The 22,377-nt window shown below is 40.1% G+C and overlaps 1 protein-coding gene across 2 annotated transcripts in view; it reads left to right on the top strand.

Moving 5' to 3' along the window:
* Nucleotides 1–16,424, top strand: part of NET1 (neuroepithelial cell transforming 1) — a 54,878-nt gene extending 38,454 nt beyond the window's left edge. Inside the window, exons 1-9 of one of the 2 annotated variants that reach the window (XM_073619406.1) lie at nt 7,028–7,309; nt 9,649–9,756; nt 10,038–10,205; nt 10,705–10,864; nt 10,956–11,032; nt 11,192–11,449; nt 11,831–12,001; nt 12,603–12,789; nt 14,513–16,424. In XM_073619406.1, coding sequence (XP_073475507.1) covers nt 7,217–7,309; nt 9,649–9,756; nt 10,038–10,205; nt 10,705–10,864; nt 10,956–11,032; nt 11,192–11,449; nt 11,831–12,001; nt 12,603–12,789; nt 14,513–14,910 — 1,620 coding nt within the window. In that variant the 5' untranslated portion in view covers nt 7,028–7,216 and the 3' untranslated portion in view covers nt 14,911–16,424. Of the gene's footprint in view, nt 1–7,027; nt 7,310–9,648; nt 9,757–10,037; nt 10,206–10,704; nt 10,865–10,955; nt 11,033–11,191; nt 11,450–11,830; nt 12,002–12,602; nt 12,790–14,512 lie in introns of those variants that run through there. The other variant, XM_073619405.1, reaches the window with a different exon arrangement.
* Nucleotides 16,425–22,377: the final 5,953 nt, after the last annotated feature.

The following is a 22,377-nucleotide window of genomic DNA, read 5'->3' as shown; positions in this document are numbered from 1 at the left end:
ACATAGGTCAGGACACCAAGTGTACTCAATCTATAAAGCACCCATTCTGCACTCTACGCCAAGACTCTATATCTAAACTGCACCTATACCGCATTATACCAAACCTTTACCACATTTGCCTTGCACTGTGTCGAGACTATACTGTACCTATGCTGCATGCAGGTTAAATTGGATTGTCGTTGACTGAACCAGCGTTAGCAGGCAGGACATCTCAAAGGACTGGTCATCCTGTAATAATTATTCTGCAAGCCCCCTTTGTTCCCCTGCCTCCTTCACTACCATCCTCCTTTTCTTTTGGACAGTGAATACCCAGTCGGTCTAGGACTAGCATCGCCGCCATAAATGCACTCTGGCAGTATAGTTCCAGCACTCGGTAGATTACTCTTATGCCTAGTCCTTACTGTTAATCCCTTTTGTATGCTAAATTGTGTTTATTACCATTTTTAATCCATTTTTTGCTTGCCTAGTTATTGACCATATTGACTGACCTACGGGGTTTACGCTACATGTATTAAATACCTTCTTCATCTCTGTGTATACAAAGTAACATAGGGAAGCTCAAGCAATAATATGGGGACATTATTGACACAGCACAATGGCAAAAAATTGATGTGGTCTAGAAATATGTAGACAAATTACACGCATGTCCTCAAGAGTTGAGCTCTGTTATTTTGAATCCATTGTTTCTAATTTTAAGAGACCCTTTTTTTACTGTAGTGACTTCACTGGATTAGCACAAGACCATTATGGTGCCTATATTTAAATAGGGATCAAAGTCTTTACCTAGTAACTGGAGATGAACTTCTCTAGTCGGGAAGATATCTGAATATATCAGAGTAGTTATTAAAGTGGAACTTCAGTCATTTTTTTTCAACTTTCCATCTGTTAAATCTTCTGCCCTTTTTTTTAACTTTGGATAGTAAACCATTTTTTTTCTGCAAGTGAATGCCTTATACAACCCACTTTCTGTTTCTTGTCTGGTAAAAAGCCTAGGCTTATGATATCATGCACAGTTCTCTCTCTCATGAGTTTGCCAGGAAGGGGGGGGGGGGATGAGTCATAAGAGAGCCAATGATAGCTGCACAGCTGGAGGTGTGTCTGTGTAAAACCAGGAAGTGAACAGGCAGCAGCTTCAGCTGCCCTCAGTTAAAATGTATTCAGCCAGACTCAGTAGAGAGCGATTTCTGCAGCATATTTGGCAAGTACAGAATCACAGTATATATGAAATAATATGCAAAGTGGTTGGAGGGAAGCTTCAGAATGGCAAAGATGTTTTTATTACAAATTATGTGAGCAGACTGCAGTTCCTTTTTAGGGATTCATACTATCAATGTGGCAAATGAGGTTTAATGTTAATGTAAAGTAATGCGCTTGGGGGCTAAAAACACGCATGTATCATACATACAAGGAGGACAACAGCTGGGGGAGTCAATGGTTGAGAAAGATCTGGCTGTTCTGATAGATCAGGGGTAGGCAACCCCCGGCACTGGTGCCATAAGCAGCACAAAGCCTCTTTTGCCGGCACTCAACTCCCTCCCCATCAGCAGAGCAGTGCAGGGAAGTGACAGTGAGACACTAATGCATTCCAATTTCAGAGTCCCCCACGCCGCACTGAGGGGACGGCACTGTGCCCCCACACCTTGTAAAAGATGGGAAACATTGTTTGGTTCACTAACTTTGCTGTAGCTGCGATCGTCAGCTTTTGTGATTGGAAATTGGGATTGGGTGCAGTTCTGCTAGGGGGGAGGGGGGTCGGTCCCTGTTTCCAGGAGGAGGAGTACTGTGATTGGCTACTGCTGAAGCCAGTCGTAGTCCTACTAGCCCTGCCCAGATGGCTCACTTGGTTGCCACTACCGATCTCGGAAAGAAGGGATTTCACTGTGATTGAGAAAACCACAACCAGGTGACAGTTTGTGGAATTACTGTTGAGCTTCTGTGAACTTTGTTGAAATTGTTCCTCAACCTTTGTGTAACTTACTACTGAACCCCTGCACTCTGTGTCCTGTTAAGCCATAGCCAGTATTCATTGCAATGAAAATCACACCCAACTTTTCTTGTGGCGCAGAGTGCCCCACTTTTTCTCAGCTGCAAGGGCCCAACTTATGATCCTGCACACAGGCCCACTGCTTTCAGAAAATGCCCCTGACCTGAGCTCATCATTGGGCATCCATTCCAGATGCTTGTATGTGACCTCACATACAAGCACGTGGACTGGATGCAAGAGTTGAATCAGCAGGATAAGTGTGCCAGGACAGGTAGATGTGTCTCATCTCTGCTTCCTTTCACCACTCTGCATATCCTAGATGAGAAGAGGGTACAGCGCTGGGGCAGGAGGGTAAAGCGGTGGGGAAAATGAGCAGGAGGGGTTCAGAGATGGGGGCAGGGAGGTACAGAGTTAGGGCAGATGTTCAGAGGAGAAAGGCGGTACATTGGTGGAACACAAGAGCAGGGGGTTACAGTGATGGGGCAGATGAGAAAGGGGGTTACAGTGGTGGGGCAGATGAGCAGGGGGTTACAGTGATGGGGCAGATGAGCAGGGGGTTACAGTGATGGGGCAAATGAACAGGGGGTTACAGTGATGGGGCAGATGAGCAGGGGGTTACAGTGGTTGGACAGAAGAGCAAGGTGGTACAGTGGTGATACAGATGAGCAGGGTGGTACAGTGTTGGGACAGATGAGCAAGGGGTTACAATGGTGGGGCAGATGAGAAAGGGGGTTACAATGGTGGGGCAGATGAGCAGGGGGTTACAGTGGTGGGGCAGATGCGCAGGGGGTACAGTGATCTGAGGTGTGACGGTGCATGAATTGGGGCTGATCTGAGGCTTGAGAGTGCAGGATGCTAATTTCTAACTACTAAAGTAGTTACACTAGCATTTACTTTATAAAAAATTATTTTCGTGATTGAGAGTGTGAAGTTCGGCACACTGTGCTCAAAAGGTTGCCTACCCCTGTTGTAGATCATAGACATAACATGCAATATCAAGCTACAGTTCCTATAGCAAAACATCTTTTGTATTAAAAATCATTAGTCAGACCTCATCTAGAATATGCAGTCTATTGTTTGGCATCAGTTCACAAAAAATATATCCGAGAACTGGAGAGAGTGCAGAGAAGGGCAACTAAACTGATAAGAGGCATTGAGGAGCTCAGCTATGAGGAAAGATTCGCTGAACTGAATTTATTCTCTTGAGAAGAGGCAATTAAAAGCTAAGTTCACCTTTTAGAACATGCTACACCAATATTTAGGGATTAAGGCAGTCTGGTTCCCCCTTGTCACCCTCAGCCCCCCTCAGTGTGACTATTGGCGGGGGTTCTTCTCCCCGCACCCACTGTCATATTTTGAAAATGGCGCTCCTGTCGGGGGCTCTGCTCGTACAGCCACATCATTCACTGAAATCTGTAAATAAAGAAACTGCAAGTCCTGTCTGCTTGTAGCTTAAATTAACTGCTGGCATGCTGATCGGCGCACTCGTAGTTCATTCACACTGTCCACAGCTCTGAAACTGGCAGCCTGTACAGAGGTACTGGCATAGAGCTGTAAGACGGTGTGTGCAGGCTCCCATTTAAAAAATAAATAAATGCACAATTTTTACCTGCAAAAATATGTGCCTTTATTATTATTTTTAATCAAAGGTGTACTTTGCTTTTAAGGGGGCATATGATCACCATATATAAATATGGTGAGTGTTGCATATTTTTAGATGATTTTATGTGCACATGTAGATTTTTTGGAAGAAAATACACTTTAACCACTTGCCGACCACCCGCCGTCGTTATTCGTCGGCTGTCTGAAGTGGAATATCGTTATTATGGCAGCAGCCAGCTGCCATAACCCCAGTATCCACTTCTTCAGCGGGTGGTTGGCTTTCAGATAAAAGTGGTCTCTGTGGTGGATTTGCCGCGAGATCACTTTTATCTGTGGCGGGAGAGGGGACCTCTGCCGCTTACCAGAGCCACCAGCAGCGGCAGAAGATCATTCTCTCTGTGTGGTATGGAGTTGAGTGAGGGGAAGATGGCCCCCACCCGGCTCCATACCATAGCAAAACGTCGCTTCCGCCCAAAGCTCTTAAAGGGACTCCCCCCCCCCCAAACGACCTTTTTTAAAAAATTTTATTGCATTTTAGTGTAAATATGAGATCTGAGGTCTTGTAAGATCTCATATTTAAGAGGTCCTGTGATGCTTTGTTTACATTCCTTGTAATAGGAATAAAAGTGACGCCATTTTTTTATTTTAAAAGATCAGTGTAAGAAAAAAAGTAAAATTAAAAGTTTTTTAAATTTTTTTTTAGAATGCCCTGTCCCACTGAGCTCGCGTGCAGAAGTGAACGCATACGTGAGTAGCGCCCGCATATGAAAACAGTGTTCAGACCACACAAGAGGTATCACTGCGATCGTTAGAGCGAGAGCAATAATTTTAACCCTAGAACTCCTCTGTAACTCAAAACAAGAAATTATTTATTTTTTTTACATATTTTTTATTGGATATGTTTTATAGCAGAAAGTAAAAAATTATTATTTTTTTTTTTATAGCGCAAAAAATAAAAACCGCAGAGGTGATCAAATACCACCACAAAAAACCTCTATTTGTGGGGAAAAAGGGACATCAATTTTGTTTCGGTACAGCGTCGCACAACCACACAATTGTCAGTTAAAGTAACGCAGTGCTGTATCGCAAAAAATGGCTTGGCCATTAAGGGGGTAGATCCTTCCGGGGCTGAAGTACAGCCCTCCAGGCTGCTAGAAAAGAGGCAGAATACACTTGGTATCACTCAGCCTGGGCCAGGAGTCAATGCTACAGGGGAAGTATAAGCTTATGCGGCTCTCTCCGTGGCATCCTGTTTTCTTCTCTGCCAGCTTACTGCACTCCGATGCTCTGGGATGGTGGGTCAGCAAGCCCACATTACGATCAATAGGTTACCAACCCCAGGCATGCGCTTCCCTGATTTGAGGTCACGGGCCATATCTGAAGGCTCTGGGTAACGGATTGAGCACCCATGTTCTAAAGCCTTAATGCTTTTTTTCTTAATCCATTCTCTGCATTAAGGCAACAAAAAAAAACTTTTCTAATGAGGATCCCCCTCTAGCCCCCCATTATACTTGCCTGTGCAGATCTCGATCTAGCGCTGTGCACAAGAGCAGTGGTTCTCTCCGCTCTCTCCCCTCCTCACAAAGGGGTAGAGCGCCCACATAACATCCATGTAGTATATTTATAAAATTTGGATGCAGCAGTTTAAATAGTGTTTATTAGGAAAGAATATTTTTATAAGTTTGTGCATTAGGATAGGTTAGGCTCACATTTGTGCGATGCAGCAGCACACGTGCGTTACCCTAAGCTGTGGTAGGGCAACTCCTACTTATATGCATTTCTTTATTGCACTGCACCAAAACGCATGGTACTTTGCCATGTATAATATTCCGCAAGGTGCATTGGGGTGCCATTACCCGTTAAAGGCACCGCCGCATCTGCAAAAGGGATGCACATTTTTTGTGTGGTGCAGGAAAGCATGTGATTTTGTGTGTTTCTGCATCACACAAATGTGAACCTAGCCTTGTTCTTTAGGCCGCTTTCAGTCAGCAGCGGAACAGCTCACAGCTCACCTGCTGATCAGAGCAAAGCGGGTGGATGACACATCCGCTCAGATTCTGCAGGGTGGACATGGAGAGAGCCTGCTCTGTTGTCTGGCCGGCCAGGAGTAAACCAGCTCTGCTGTCTGTCTACACCCAACTATCTCCGATCCGCTCCATCTAAACGGAAGAGGACAGAATCCTCTTCTTTTTTTTTTTTTTTTTAACCACTTGCTGCCCACAAAGTACTGTGGGCGATCAGCCGGTGTAGGCAAAGCGACATACCTGTCTGTCGCTGCCTACTTCCAAGTTTAGGGTGTGCACCCCCGCCCAGCACCTGCTGTGATTGTACACAGTGGGGGCCTGTCAGCAAGTCACAGTTGGGACCTGCTAATCAGCTGTGTACAATTGCAGCCCAGAGCTCTGTGTTGATAAACAACACAGAGCTCTGTACAGAGGGAGTTATCTGTCAGTTTATCATCCCTGCAAATCTGGGAAGAGAAATTGAGAGGTCTAGTAGTAAAAGCAGCTGATCACTGTATTAATGTCACTAGTGATGTCAGTGGCAGTCAGTTCCCTCCAGTGTCAGATTGTTCACCGCACTATCACAGTCCCATTTTAAGTCGCTGATCGCCGCCATTAGCAGTGTATATAAAAAAGAAAAAAAATTACAGTATATATACAATAGTTTGTGTTTTTTTTTTTTTTTTTTTTTACCAAAGACTTAGCAGAAAACATTTTGGCCAAAATGTAATAAGAAACTTTATTTTTTGGATGTTTTATAGCAGAAAGTAAAAAATATTATTTGTGTTTTCTCAAACTTTTCAGTTTTTTTTTTTTTTTTTGTTTATATTGCAAAAAAATAAAAACCCAGTGGTAATCAAATACCACCAAAAGAAAGCTCTATTCGTGTGAAAAAAATTCTATAAATTTTGTTTGGGTACAGCATTGCATGACCGCGCAATTACCATTTAAAGTAGCGCTGTGCAGTATGGCAAAAAAATGGTCTGGTCATGAAGGGGTAAAATCTTCCAGCGCTAAAGTGGTTAGGCTGACACGGAGATAGGCAGGTATTAACGGACACAAATCTGTTTACACCTGCCTGTCCATAAGAGGGAATGGACCTTCTGATCAAGGCCACCTGAAAGACAGACAGACCTGATCAGAATGCCTTTGTGAAAGGGGCCTTAGATGTGTGGACACCTGTACTCTATTACATGCCATGTACATATTAAACCGGATGTATCTTTTTCTGTAACTGCTCAAATAAAGTTTTGTTCCTCTTTTATGTGGTTGCTTGTAGAGAAGAGAAACTAGCTGCTTTGTGAGATCCCCAGCCTTAGCTGAACACTGTGTGTAACTTGATCCATAGAGTGTAGGTGTAGCAGCTGTCAGGCAAATGACATGCTAGTCCATGGGAACATGCCCAGAAGGCAGCTGGATCTGCTCCGCCCCCCTTTAAGTACAAAACTGTCATCCGACTTTTCAGTGCTCACTTTAGTAGCAGCCAGGGAAGTATGCAGTATGGGAAGGAGCTGTGAGTGTTTCTTAGCACATCGGAGACTAGTTTATGAGCAAGTAGCTGCTCCGCGCAGAGCAGAACCTCTAAAGTGGATTAGCTGTGACTACTGTGCGGGAAATATTATAAAGTATGGTGGCTCATGATGAAATCGGTGGTCTGTTACCTATCAAAAGGACTATTCAGGTCCTAGCAGTTCAGAATCCAGCTTCAAAGGAGTTAGAGGTATGCATATATTTTCAATAACATTTTCTGCATTAAGCTATTTTTATATAGGCTTCTTTACAGTATCTGTGATCTATTGTGTATACGTTTCTGAAGACCTCTCTCGTATCGCTGCCATTTGGTACACTTAAAGTTTTTTTATAAGCCAAACTCTAACATTTAGATTTGAGCTGCAGCCTTAAACCTGAATGTTTCCGTCTTGTAGACTGCTTGTCAAGTGATTGAATGTGTTGTCAGTGGTATCGTGTATTGAAATAGAAGGGATTAAATTCTGATCTCAAGGAACTGACTGCCTTCTTTATGTAGAGTTTAAGGAAACATGCTTTCAGCTGTTACGTTGTTTAACTTGTGTGTAAAATTGGGAATCCATTTTTTTTTTTTTTTTTTTTTTCTTTTTCTTTTTTTTTTCCATACCAATAAAGCTTTTCTTTTTTATCCTGTTAAAACAGAGTGTCTTATCTAAAGGGTCAGTTTGTGTTTTCTGGTCATTTCTTGTCTATATAATCGTTTGAAGTGGTGTTTTCCCTCAATGCCTCCTTTCAAGAAAGGAACAGTTGTGAGCTTGTGTTTGAAGAATGTGTAGGACTACAAACTCTTTGAGGGTTTTCTTGGATTTGTACATTTTTTGTCGTTTTCTTCATCGTCTCAGGGTGTGGGTTATAGTTCGATTTGCTCTGGTTTTTAGTAAGTTCATGCTGGGCCCTGGATACCGAAGGGCCGTGTGATTTTGTACTTGAAGTTCATATAATACAATGATCATGTAATACAATAATTGTACATGATTCAAGATGGTTATGTCTGTCCCTTTTTTTTTTTTTTTTTTGGACCACCTATAGAAAATGGGTTGTTCCCTGTCCCTTTTGCATAGTCTGAAAAATGTAACTGCAGTTTGGTAGATCTTTTACTAAGCTTTTAGTTTTTCTTTCTTTTTTTTTTTTTTTTATGGCTGCAATATTTCAAAACTGCAGAATGAAATGCTTTTTTGACCTGAACCCCTAAAAGAACAGATAAGAGGTGGTTGTGAAAGGAGTTCTGTATATGGGTGATTGTGGCAATACATTAGGTCCTAGTGTATTTTCCTGCTGTTTTTGCTTAATTCTGGTGCCTGCGAAGATCCTTGAAGTACGTTGAGATTCCAGCAAAACCAGTTTTCTAGGTTGCTGCTGTTTTATTACCCTCCCAACATATAGAGCAAGTGGTTTAGGTCTTGACTGCATACTTTTCTGTATTTAAAACAAGAGAGCCCTTGTCTTCTGTGAGCCAAATGTTAAAAATGTGCCCTTACGACTTGTGTTGCTTCTCATGTAATGTGACGCCGACATATGTCATAAAGACATTAACACCTGTCTTTCACTGGACATAGAAAACCATTGTTCATTGTTTGACTTCTTTTTAGGAGTTAGGTCAAGAGGGAAGTCCTCCATTACCTTTGCTCTACATACAATTAATATGAACAAGTCAACTAAAATCTAAACCTTTGCCACATGCCTTTTGTACAGTGATGGATGATCAAATAATGAGATTAGTACTTTTCTTCATTGGTGGCATTTAAAAAAAAATGTTGACTTGTGGCTTTGCATTTTTATTGCTGCATATACCTAAAATTTGGCCATTTGATAGAGGAGCTTGTGATAAATGTTACTTGATTTGTTGTGTTGATTCGTAGACTGGAGCTCAAGGGATTGTTTTTGGTATAAATAAATACATTGGAGTAGATCTCTTGGTAACTCAACAATAGAACACCTTGTATGAGACGGGGCTATATCAGGAAGTTTTCATGTCTATCCCATTATGTTGAAGAGTTTTAACTAGAGTTAACAGTGTTAAGATTGTGCTATCACAATAATGATCCATATTGCAGAACCTGCTCTTGTCTGTAACTTGAGCAGAGCTTGCGGACTAATTTTAGCACTACTTCAGAGGGCTTAGAAGAACAGCAACTCTTGTGGTTGATCAGTGATTTTAAAAGGTAGTTTTTCTATAATCTAATCTTTTAGCTTTTTATGTTTTCATAAAATGTTAGCATTAGTTCAGTTCCAGCTAATTATTTCTGCAAATGCTTCACTTAGGAATTTTAGAGATGTTTCTGCATGAAGAGACTGCCCTTTGAACAGTTACTTGGATTACGTTTGTTGTTCTGGTTAATACAGCTTGCGTGCAGACAGACTAAACTACATTAGTCTGTATTGTCTACGTTCCAGTGTGTGCTGGTTAGCATTGCATATTCATTTTATGTTTGGAGAATGTGTGATTTGAGAGCATTCTTCTAGCTTCAGGGCCTAAAATAAAATGTTTCTGCTTCACCTTGATTAAAGTATTGTTTTATTTTGCATTTGTAGGAGCCCAGCAATAAGAGAGTACGGCCTCTTGCACGTGTAACATCGTTAGCCAATTTAATATCTCCTGTGAGAAATGGCGCAGTTCGGCGCTTTGGCCAAACCATCCAGGTAAATAGAAAACCAATGACATGGATATCTTAACTGTGGTGCTCTTGATCATATTGTACATGGTTTTGTGTATGTATATGTATATATTATATATTATTTTTTTACTACCTCACTGCATATAAGTCTTAGCAGTAGATAGGTCCATATTTGTACAGACATTTTGTTCAAGAGCTTACTTCAGTGGTTGCAACATGATTTCCTATATGTGAAATGTTACTATGTTTTAATGTTTTGAACAATGGCTTGCCTCACAATCACGTATTTCTATTTCTCCTGATCAGTCATTCACCATGCGTGCTGACAACAAGTCTCCGAACAGTACAAGCAAGGCCTGTAGCAAGATGGCTGCTCCTACACCTCCAAAAAGAAGGAATAGCATCCTGTGGTCTGAGATGTTAGATGTCAATATGAAAGAAACTCTGAGCACCAAAGAAATTAAACGACAAGAGGTGTGTTTTAAGCTAAGCCTTACATTTAATGTTAATGAGACGGTTAATCACAAAATGTAACACCATATTATCATAAAGGAAGCAGGTGGAATTAGCTTGGCTTGTATTGCTAAGTTAATAATGGATAAACGCCTACTGGTGTGAAATGTGACAAAAGGGCAGAGAAGCACATGGGAAGCAGGATTTAAATAGGTTGTTGACTTAGTGGGGTTGATTTACTAAAATTGGAGAGTGCAAAATTTGGTGCAGCTGTGCATGGTAGCCAATCGGCATCTAACTTCAGCTTGTTCAATTGAGCTTTGGGGAAAAAAAAAAAGCTGATTTTACACTCTCCAGTTTTAGTAAATCCAACCCCACTGCTTTGCTTTGAGAAACTATCTGCTCAGGGTGGACTATTAAATAAAAACTAGTCTTTATGGCAGCAATCCATTTTTGACTTGGTTCTTACTTCCCGAAATCATAAATTATATTCTCACTCGTGCTTTTAATTGGTTTAAAGGCCATATATGAAATGACCAGAGGAGAGCAAGACCTGATTGAAGACCTCAAGTTGGCAAGAAAGGCCTACCATGATCCAATGTTGAAACTATCTATAATGTCAGAGGATGAGCTTGCACAGATATTTGGAGACCTTGATGCTTACATACCTCTACATGAAGGTATGTGAAATCTATATCCGATCTTTTTTTATCCATTTATCTCTTCTTGCATGTGTCAAATGTCTTCATTTTTTTTCTTCCTCTATTTCAGAATTTCTTGCAAAGCTTAGAGAAGCAACAAGGGCAGATGGGACTGTTGGGCAAATTGGCCAAATTCTTGTTAATTGGGTAAGTTTTACAGGCATTTCAGTTGCTAATCTGTACTTTATCTTGCATACGTGTATGTGTGTGTGTGTATATATGTGTATATATATATATATATATATATATATATATATATATATATATATAAATCTCTAACAAGGACAATGTATTTTCTATCACCAGCTACCTCGTTTAAATGCATACAAGAGGTATTGCAGTAACCAGCTTGCTGCCAAAGCTCTTCTAGACCAAAAGAAGCTGGACAGGCGGGTCCAGGACTTTCTGCAACGGTGTCTGGAATCGCCATTCAGTCGCAAGCTAGACCTTTGGAGCTTTCTTGATATTCCCAGAAGCCGTTTGGTGAAATATCCCCTGCTGCTGAAAGAGATTCTTCGACACACGCCTAACGAGCATCCTGACGGCAAGAGTTTGGAGGAAGCTGTAAGTTCACACAGAGCATGCTTCATTTAAACAAATAGATTTAGATATTACTGATTCTTGTTAATTCTAAGGCCCATGTCACACTAGTGAATCTGATGCCAGCGACACCTTATGGGTGGTAAAATAAGATGTGCAGCTGCTACTCTATGTATTGGAAATTGCATTCTCACCCCACTGTAATACTGCAGAACTTTGATCTCTAGCAAGGACGAGAGGCCATAGGAGAAGGTTTGTGAACAAAATCACTAGTGTGACATGGGATATAGGTTTGTAGCCTTATGCGTTAACAGCACATCTACATTGGCACTAGAATTTTTTTAATGATGTAACCTATTTGTATTCTGATTATATGTCACTGAAACAGTCTGTATTATTTTTCAGCTATGCTTAATCCAAGGAGTACTTGCAGACATTAACTTGAAAAAGGGAGAGTCTGACTGCCAGTATTACATTGACAAGCTGGAGTATCTTGATGACAAACAAAGAGACCCTCTGATAGAATCAAGCAAATCGCTTCTGTGTCATGGCGAGCTGAAGAATAAAAATGGCCATGTAAGTGATCTTGGTATAATATGAAATGAGATAGTACAGATGGTATATCTTCTATATATTGTATGGTGACTGGATAAGCAACTGATCACTTTAGCAGTGTGCATTTCCTCCTTTTGTGAAACTTTACATCTACTATAGTGATAGGGGATGTCTTCTTATCTAATAAATCTATAGATATAGTTCAAAAGAAAGCAGGATATCACTCAATGAGGCTTTTAGAATACAATACTTAATTGCAAAACAGCACAATTCCCAATTATCTTTGTCACAGCAAAGCACATCTTTTAAAGCATTTTCAATGTGTATGAAAGCAATTTATATGTGATGAAATGGTGTATCAAAGTGCACTTATTGCATTCAAGACTTTCTTTTGCAAAATAAATGTTGTATTTAGATATATTCAGTTTTGCCTCCAAAGTCTAGAAGTTGCGTTCTAAATTGTTTAAGTCTTAGGAAAAAGTTAGAAAACTTCTAGTTTCTAGTTCTTGGAGGAATCTTTTATATTATACCTATAGACTGAAAGTAGAGCGATTTTGTATTTTTGTTTCTAGTAGGTTTACTTTGTTGGGTTTTACAAAGGCTTTTTTTTTCTTCTCCACAGAAGCTGTATCTCTTCATGTTTCAAGATATTCTGGTTCTAACACGTCCAATTACACGTAATGAGCGTCAGTGCTATCAGGTGTATAGACAACCAATTCCTGTCCGTGAGCTGGTGCTGGAGGATCTTCAAGATGGTGACGTGAGGATGGGTGGTTCCTTCAGAGGGGCATTTAGCAACTCAGACAAAGGTATGCTTAACATTTGGATGTTACCTGTTTCTAAAATATATTGCAAATAATGTATTCTTGCACACAACTAACTCTATATTGATATCAGCTTCCTATAACCCTCTGCAGAGCAGCACTCTGACAGGGAGAGGGAGGGGCAGCACTAAGAGCCAATCAGGTTCTTTTACATAAACATGCTGACAGGATGAAAAAGCAAAGTTGATGACTTGTCAGTGTTATTACTCCATTGTAAAATAGGATTTGAGTAGGGAGATGACACCACTGTATTCTTTAACTCTTAACAGAAAGAAATATCACCCTACTGGGTGCTTCCCCTGGCAAGATTGTTGCGATCACAAAAATGACTGGATAGAATTCTAAATAATTTGGCAGACAACACAGTTCATATTTTTATAACTATGAATTTAGCCATTTGCTAGGAGTTTAACTTTAAAAAATAATTCCTGCCCCAGGATATTGTGAAAGTATTAACAATGACTACAGCTTCTGCCATATACTGAGAGCCTTGGATCAGGTTCGAACTGATGATAGACATCAGATTGGGTGTATTAAAATGGTCTGATGGCTATAGAGAGCTTCACACATGTGGCCTTTTGTGGCACAAGTATTCAAAAATGGCACAAGCATGAGCCCCTGGTGTCAATGTCCTCTTGAGAAAAAGGTTATCTTATGGAAAAATCAAGCCTGGCTTGTAGATCTATCCCAAGTTCTCTTTTGGCTAGGGGTATATTTAGAAATCTGAAGGTGATCATAGATACAATTTTTCAGGATTTTGTTGATTTTCAGAGATGCCTGTGGGGTATCTTTTTGACCCCTTTCACACTGAAGCGCAGCTAAAACCGCCACTAACGCGCCGGTCATTTTTTGCGACGCTTTTCGGGCGCTAGCGGGTCGCTTTTTTTAAGGTCACGTGACAATGTGACCTTAAAAAACCCCCCCAAAAAAGATCCCTTTTGCGGCGCTTTCAAAATGCTTTTAATGCGCTGGCCATTCGTTTCAATGGGCAGGGGTGTTTTTGGAGATTTTTTTTTTTTTTTTTTCTACAGCGCTGCAAACACGCCCCAAAGATGCTGCTTGCAGGACTTTTTTACTGCCCTACAAGCGCACCACCCCAGTGTGAAAGCACCCATTCAAAAGAATGAGAGGCAGTTTTCAGGCACTATTTTAAGTGCTAAAACGCCTGAAAACTGCGTCAGTGTGAAAGGGGTCTTAATGTTCAGGCACAATAGTGTTGTGTTTTTTTTAATTTTTTTTATTGTGTGCAAGGTTCTGTTATGCCAAAAGTTATTATTTAATTTGTAGAATATGACTGAAATGTTTACAGCATAAAAAATTGAAAGTGATTTATTTTTTTTTTTTACCAATTAGTGGGGATAAGTATGCTTAATGCACTCTGACAAGCATGCAACTCCAGAACCATTCATACACGAAACACTGTGGGGTTTACTAAAACTGGAGCATGCAAAATCTGGTGCAGCTCTACATAGAAACCAATCGGCTTCCATTTTTTTTTTGTCAGTTTAATTGAACAAGCTGAAGTTAGAAGCTGATTGGCTACCATGCACAGCTGCACTGGATTTTGCACACTTTCGTTTTAGTAAATCAACCCATGTGCATTAAACCTCTGCCTCTAGTTGAAATAGTTGTTGAAGTAAAACAGGTTTTAAAGGCAAAATATTTGTATTATCTTTTGTCTAAGTCATGCATTTCTTTTACATTTTAGCTAAAAACATCTTTCGAGTTCGGTTTCAAGAAGCCTGCATAGGCCAGAGTCACACTCTCCAAGCCAATGACATCTTTCACAAGCAGCAATGGTTGAACTGTATCAGAACGGCCATTGCCCCATATCAGAACGCTTCACCAACTGAACTAAAAGAACTTCCTGACCTCAGTGAGGAATGTGAAGAAAATCATCCCCCAGCTCAGAACACAAATGCCCAGCGAAGGTCATCTACAATATCTGGCATTGTAGAAATGGACCTTGAAGAAAATGCAGACAGCTCCGTTGTGGGCTCACCAGAGGATCCAAAGCCAGGGAAACTCCAAAGAGCTCTGACAGGAAGCCGGAAATCTCGAGACAAAACACAACAGAGCATGAAAAGAAAAGAAACTTTAGTATAATTGGAAAAGTGCCTTTCGGCTGGACTTGTTATTTATACATATGTATATTTTTATCTTTTAATGTGAGCATACTGGGATTTTTTTCACTGATCCTACTGTATTTGTTACTTTCCCAGTTCTCTTTTCAGTGGCAGCTACTGGTATGCAGTTAACACTGTTAAAATCGGAGTCTGTTTTTTTTTTTTTTTGGGGAGGGGGGGATACTTAAATAATGAAGAATTCTACATCGGTATCCATTTTTTTTTTTTTTTCCTGTTTCTATTTGAAAAAATGTCTTCTGTTTGAAGTACAAATATATAAATATATATATATATATATATATATATATATATATATATATATATATAACCTCACATTTGTTGGAGACTGCAAGCAATGTGGGAGATTCCAAGAGGAAAGTGATATCGAGTAACTATGGCTATATTTGGTGTTTTTGTTTAGACTTCCCTGGCAGCAAACCCTTGAAAAGTGCTGCCTGTAACCTGAGCCAGTTCATTTTGTGGCGGTGCCCATTCTACAGCAATCTTACATGTTCGTGGAAAAAAACAGACTCTGAGGTTAACAGGTTATTCATGTTACCTACTGGAATTTTTTTTCTTGTTTACTGTACATTCCTTTTGTGTTTTGCCAAGTATTTAATTTTTTAATGTAGTTTAGAGGGGTTTTTAATCAGTTTTATTGTATTTTTGAAGATTTTAAAGACTGCATTTTGATTTCCCTAAATGCATTTTATTTTTATTTTTTCAGCAAAACATTTTCAGGGCAGCTGAACACAGAAGCATTGTCAGGCTTTTTCCATTCTTCCTTCAGTTTTAGAAGGTTTAAACTTTAATTTTTTGTATGTTATAAGGTTTTAGAGCGAGAGAGATGTAGCTAATAATGAAGGAGTTATGTGCTGTAGACTCAGGGCTATGAGTAATGAATTATTGTTTTTTGGCAAGCAGACTTTTAGGCCAGAGGTCCCCAACAGGTAGCTTATAAGAGCCAAATCACTCCTGGCTACCAGCGTTTTTTAATTATGCTTAGGCGCTTTTTTTTTTTTTTTTTTTTTTTATTGTAGCTCAGACTACCACAGGTTGGGACCACTGTTTAGGAATTATGGGCCATGTATATGGCACACGTGAGATGTAGATGGTTCTTGTATGTCGTAGAAGGTCAGACGGTATGTTTTGAACAGACTAACAAAAGGTGTTTAATATAGTTCAATGTGAAAGGTACATGTTACCTGATGTTAACATGATGGTTGCAAGAAACTAATTATGCTGTAATAAAGTTTTTCTTTTTTTTTTTTTAAGTTACAATTGGTCAGTCGATGTTTCTCTGAATTTCTCTGCCCATCTTATTTACTGTGCTGTTATCTGCATATACTGTAAATACTTTGAGTATCTTGAATATAATAATGCATTGTTGGGAACTTGGTGACTGTACATAAATTAAATGCATGTTTTTTTTTTTTTTATCTGCCTGTACAGGTATAAGTCTTCAAATACAATAAAAAGATATCCCTCATCTGATTTTTAGGTGTGGAATATGTGCTTTAGGTTAAATTTATGCTCATAAACTTCACTCTAGTTACAGAAAAGATGCTTGAAGTGCAATTCCAGTTGAGAGCTAGGAGGGGTTAGAATGGCTGTGTTCTTGCAGAGGAGATTTTTACCCAATTCTAACCCTGGTGGCAGCAGGGCAGAAAATCAGAGCAGGTCTTCTCACTGTTCCCACACCATTATACGGCTAATGGACTTAACCCTTCCCCACTCTTATCAAAATAGGATTAAAGGTTTTGGCTGAGGTTCTAGGTTTAAGTAACAAGGAGCATTTATCAAAACTGGAGCAGCCAGAATCTGGAGCAGCTGTGCTTGGCAACCAACCAGCTTCTAGCTTTCATTTTCAAAGCCTAAATGTATAAGCTAAAGATGGAAGCTGATTGGTTGCTATGCACAGCTGCTGCAAATTGTCTGCTCCCATTTTTATAAAAATTCCCACAATGTTTTTTTAAACAGATATACCAACACAAGTTGTTATACAAATATGATGCATTCTTTCACTAGAATTCACACAGTAAGTCTATTGTTTTTCCACTTCCTGTAACAGGCCATGCTGTTCAGCAATAGTTTTGTTTTCCCTTTTTGTGATGAAGGTTTTACATAAATGAATAAAAGCTGACAATCCTGACTTATCAGTGTTAAAGCGGAAGTGAACCCATAGATTTAAAGTGGTGTTCAGGCAGAAATTCTACTTTTTAAGTAAAAATACCCCTATAATACACAAGCCTAATGTATTCTAGTAAAGTTAGTCTGTAAACTAAGGTCTGTTTTGTTAGTTTATAGCAGTAGTTTGTTATTTTATAAACTTACAGCAGGCCGTGGGCATCTGAAGCCAGACTGTATTTCTTCCTGGATCTCAACCTTGCAGATCTCGCACATGCTCAGTGCAGCACAAGCAGTGTAATAGGTTTCAGGTCAGGTTTCCATATCAACGGCAGTATCAGAGGAAGTTGCCGCCCCTTCCCAGAAGGCATTGCAAACAGGAAATGATGCGATGGGCCGTGGCCAGGGAGGAGGAAGTGAAAAATGAATACAGCAAATATACAGTAGGTGCTGAGAAAAAATGTTTTTTAAATATCCAATTCGTTTACAGTGCACAGTTTAGTGAGGGATGCTGAAGAGTTGTAAAAGTGGGTGGAACTCCACTTTAAGTTTCAAAAAAGTTACATTTCCAGCACATGCCGGAAATGTAACTGTCACATTGGTTGTGATCTCAACCAAATTGTCAAACCATCCAATGGCTGGTGTCATAACTGATCACATGTGCAGCATCATGGCAGTTGAAGATTAAACAGAGGCCAAGATGGCAGCTTCCTTGACTGAAAACGATAGGAGGGTTTACTTCCACTTTAAATGATTTGTCTCAACCCTTTTACTGACACTTTTTGCTGCACAGCTTGGTCTGTTAAAGCTGAAAAAGACTTACTGGCTGGATCACCTGGAAATAAACTGTTACAGTAGGACTCAAAGAGACCGCTATGGTAATGCTAGTTAGACTATCCTATGTCATTTTTGATTTTAGCTTTAATTACACTTTAACTTTCTTCACATTGTTCTGGTGCTTTTTATGAATTTCCATCACATTGCACCATAACTTGAGTTTAAGCAGCCCATTCAAATTACCAGGATGAACCAAAAACAAGTGTATTGTGGTGCCCTGCAACGTAGGGCTGCAACTAATGATTATTTTCTTACATAGTTGGCCAATTTGTTTCATTGGTTAACATGTAAAGTTTAAAAAAAAATCTATATAATTACAGTTGTGCTCATAAGTTTACATACCCTGGCAGAATTTATGATTTCTTGGCCATTTTTCTAAGAATATGAACTATAACACAAAAACGTTTCTTTCACTCATGGTTAGTGTTTGGGTGAAGCCATTTATTATCAATCAACTGTGCTTACTCTTTTTGAAACATAATCACAACATAAACTACCCAAGTGACCCTGATCAAAAGTTTACATACCTTGGTGATTTTGGCCTGATAACATGCACACAAGTTGACACAAAGGGGTTTGAATGGCTATTAAAGGTAACCATCCTCACTTGTGATCTGTTTGCTTGTAATTAGTGGGTTTCTGGACTCCTGACAGACCTTTTGCATCTTTCATCCAGTACTGCACTGATGTTTCTGGATTCTGAGTCATGGGGAAAGCAAAATAATTGTCAAAGGATCTGTGGGAAAAGGTAGTTTAACTGTCAAAAACTGCAAAGGGATATAGAAAGATATCCAAAGAATTGAGAATGCCAAACAGCAGTGTTCAAACTCCAATCAAGAAGTGGAAAATGAGGGGTTCTGTTGAAACCAAACAATGGTCATGTAGACCAACTAAAACTTTAGCCACAACTGCCAGGAAATTTGTTCGGGATGCAAAGAAAAACCCACAAATAACCAGATGAAATACAGGACTCTCTGAAAACATGTGGTGTGGCTGTTTCAAGATGCACAATAAGGAGGCACTTGAAGAAAGATGGGCTGCATGGTCGAGTCGCCAGAAGAAAGCCATTACTACGCAAATGCCTCAAAGTATCCCGCCTACAATACGCCAAACAGCACAGAGACAAGCCTCAAACCTTCTGGCACAAAGTCATTTGGAGTGATGAGACCAAAATCGAGCTAAATGGCCACAACCATAAACACTTCATTTGGAGAGGCGTCAACAAGGTCTATGATGAAAGGTACACCATTCCCACTGTGAAACACGGAGGTGGATCGCTGATGTTTTGGGGATATGTGAGTTACAAAGGCACAGCAAATTTGGTCAAAATTGATGACAAGATGCAGTATGTTATCAAAAAATGCTGGAGGAACATTTCCATTCATCAGCCAGGAAGCTGCGCATGGGACGTGCTTGGACATTCCAACATGACAATGATCCAAAATGCAAGGCCAAGTCGACCTGTCATTGGCTACAGCAGAATAAAGTGAAGGTTCTGGAGTGGCCATCTGTCTCCTGACCTCAATATCATTGAGCCACTCTGGGGAGATCTCAAATGTGCAGATCATGCAAGACAGCCCAAGAATTTACAGGAACTGGAGGCTTTTTGCCAAGAGGAATTGACAGCTTTACCATCTGAGAAGATAAAGATCCTCATCCATAAATACCACAAAAGACTTGAAGCTGTCATTGATGTTAAAGGGGGCAATACACAGTATTAAGAGCTGGGGTATATAAACTTGTGGTCAGGGTCATTTGGGTACTTTCTGTTGTGATTATGATCTAAAAAGAGTAAACACAGTTGTTTCTTAATAAATGGCTTCAGCCAAACACTAACCATGAGTGAAAGAAAAGTTTTTGTGTTATCATTCATATTCTCTGAAAAATGGCCAATCATAAATTCTGCCAGGGTATGTAAACTTATGAGCACAACTGTGTGTATGAGAGAGATAGACATAACAGCAGCATGCCTTTTGTATCACCTGCCATGATGAGGTTAAAAAACAAAAATTAGCCCTTTGTAGTACAAAAACAGCAGATAATTACTATTATAAGAGTTTAATGTATACTGTGAAACAGTGAAAGGAATTACAGTGACTATAGAAAATAATCACCCCCCTTTAAAATAATCACATTTTGTTGCTTTGCAGCCTGAAATGAAGTAAACTCCATCAGGAGTATCTAATCACCTTGCCAATGGCACACAAAGCCACAGGACTTTCAACTGTGATCAGCTGTGGTTATTTTGATAAGCTCAGCATGAAAAGAGCTTTCCTGGAGCATTTCAGTCCCTGTAGTGCAACTGAAGCAAACAATCAACTATGGGTGGCAAGGCACTGTCAAACGATCTCTGGGATAAATTTGTGGACAGGCACAAATTGGGAGACGGATACAAAACAATTTCAAAGGCTTTATCAATACCTAGAAGCACAGTGAAGTCTAATATTAACAAGTGGAAGGTATTTGGTACAACACAGAACCTCCCTGGATCAGGACGTCACTCCAAACTGGATGAAAGAGCCATGAGGAAACTGGTCAGAGAGGCTACCAAGAGGCCTACAGCAACTCTGAAGCATTTGCAGGAATTTATGACAAAGAGTGGTCATTGTGTGCATGTGACAACAATATCTCAAATTCTCCACAAATGTGGCTTGTATGGGAGAGTTGCAAGAAAAAAGGCCACTCCTCAAGAAAGGCCACATGCAGTCACGACTAAGCCAAAACCTTGAAAATTTTGAGGCCACGTGGAAAAAGGTGGTATGGTCAGATGAGACCAAAATTGAATTATTTGGCCTCCTCACCAAACGATATGTCTGGCAAAAATCCAATACAGCTCACCATCCAAATAACACAATTCCTACAGTAAAGCTTGGAGGTGGTAATATCCTGTTATGGGGGGTTTCTCTGTAGCAGGGACTGGAGCACTTGTCAGGATAGAAGAGAAAATGGATGGGGAAAAATACCGTCAAATTCTTGAGGAAAATCTGCTGCCCTCTGCCAGACAGTTGTTAATGGGAAGAAGGTTTACCTTCCAACATGACAATAACCCAAAGCACATAACAAAAATAACCACACAGTGGTTGAAGGAGAAAAGGGTAATTGTCCTTGCATGGCCTAGTCAGAGCCAAGACTTAAACTCCATTGAAAATCTATGGCATTACTTGAAGACTGCAGTCCACAAATGGTCACCATCAAATTTAACTGAACTTGAGCAGTTCTTCAAAGAAGAGTATGCAAATATTGCAAAGTCTAGACGTGCAAAGTTGGTAGAGACATATCCCAACAGACTAAAGGCTGTAATTAAAGCAAAAGGTGGTTCAACAAAATACTGACACAAGGGGGTGATTCTTTTTTCCAACTCAGTGATTCTGTTTTTGATTTTTCTCTGACATGTTGGTGTTCTATCTTTCACTTGGATGTTATAAGTTGCACTCAGTAAATACAGCTGGATAAAACAAAAACTCAACTCTTCATTTCAGGCTGCAAAGCAACAAAATGTGATTATTTTAAAGGGGGGGGGGGGGGTGATTCTTTTCTATACCCTCTGTATGTGTATGTATGTGTGTGTGTGTATATATATATATATATATATATATATACACAGTATATATCTCCAGAACTATGATATAAAAGGTATTTTAACCGTGAGTCAGACATTAAGCTATGTAGCGGGGGGGGGGAGGGATATACATCTTTTATATTAAAGTAGAAGTGGCTGAGACTTAACCACTTCAATACAGAACACATTCACCTCCTTCCTGCCTTACTGCCCAGGACAATTTTCAGCTTTCAACGCTGTCACACTTTGAATGACAATTACACGGTCATGCAACACTGTACCAATCTGTCATTGGTGGTGTCCGGTGAAAACAGCTGATCAACAACAGATCGCGGCTTTATGCCAGGACCTATGAAAGTGGTTAATTTTAATTTAAAATTTAATTTTAATCTTATGTAATGCATTATATGACCTCCAGTCTATCAGTTTTTTTTTTTTTTAGCTTTTGTGGGTTCGGATTCTGATCTTCCCTGCACAGAACCCTTAAAGCAGTAGTAAACCACTGAGTGACTTCTTTTTCCTGACCTGAACAGTAATTTCATAATGTGCTAGTATGCATTGCACACTAGCACATTATGTAAAACTTACCTGAAAACGAAGCCTTCCAGCGATGCGCTGTCACCACGGGAGGCCGCTTCCATCTTCACCCGGTCTTCCTTCCGGGTTCACGGACTCTGGCTGTGTGACTGGCCGGAGCAGAGATGATCTCACTACCGCGCATGCAAGAGGGAGCCACCGTTTACGGCACAGGACTCTGAAGGAACGGCTCGGGTGGCCGTTCTTTCAAAGCGCATGCGCAGGTGATGTCATCGACTGCATATACAGTAAATATCTCCTAAATGGTGCATGTTTAGGAGATATTTACAGGACCTATAAGTAAGCCTTATTATTAAGTCAGAGATGGGAGTTTACTCCCACTTTAAA

This window comes from Aquarana catesbeiana, linkage group LG03 (genome assembly GCF_042186555.1).
Source record: "Aquarana catesbeiana isolate 2022-GZ linkage group LG03, ASM4218655v1, whole genome shotgun sequence".
In the NCBI taxonomy this organism is placed as follows: domain Eukaryota; kingdom Metazoa; phylum Chordata; class Amphibia; order Anura; family Ranidae; genus Aquarana; species Aquarana catesbeiana.
This window is presented reverse-complemented; position numbering and strand designations above follow the sequence as displayed.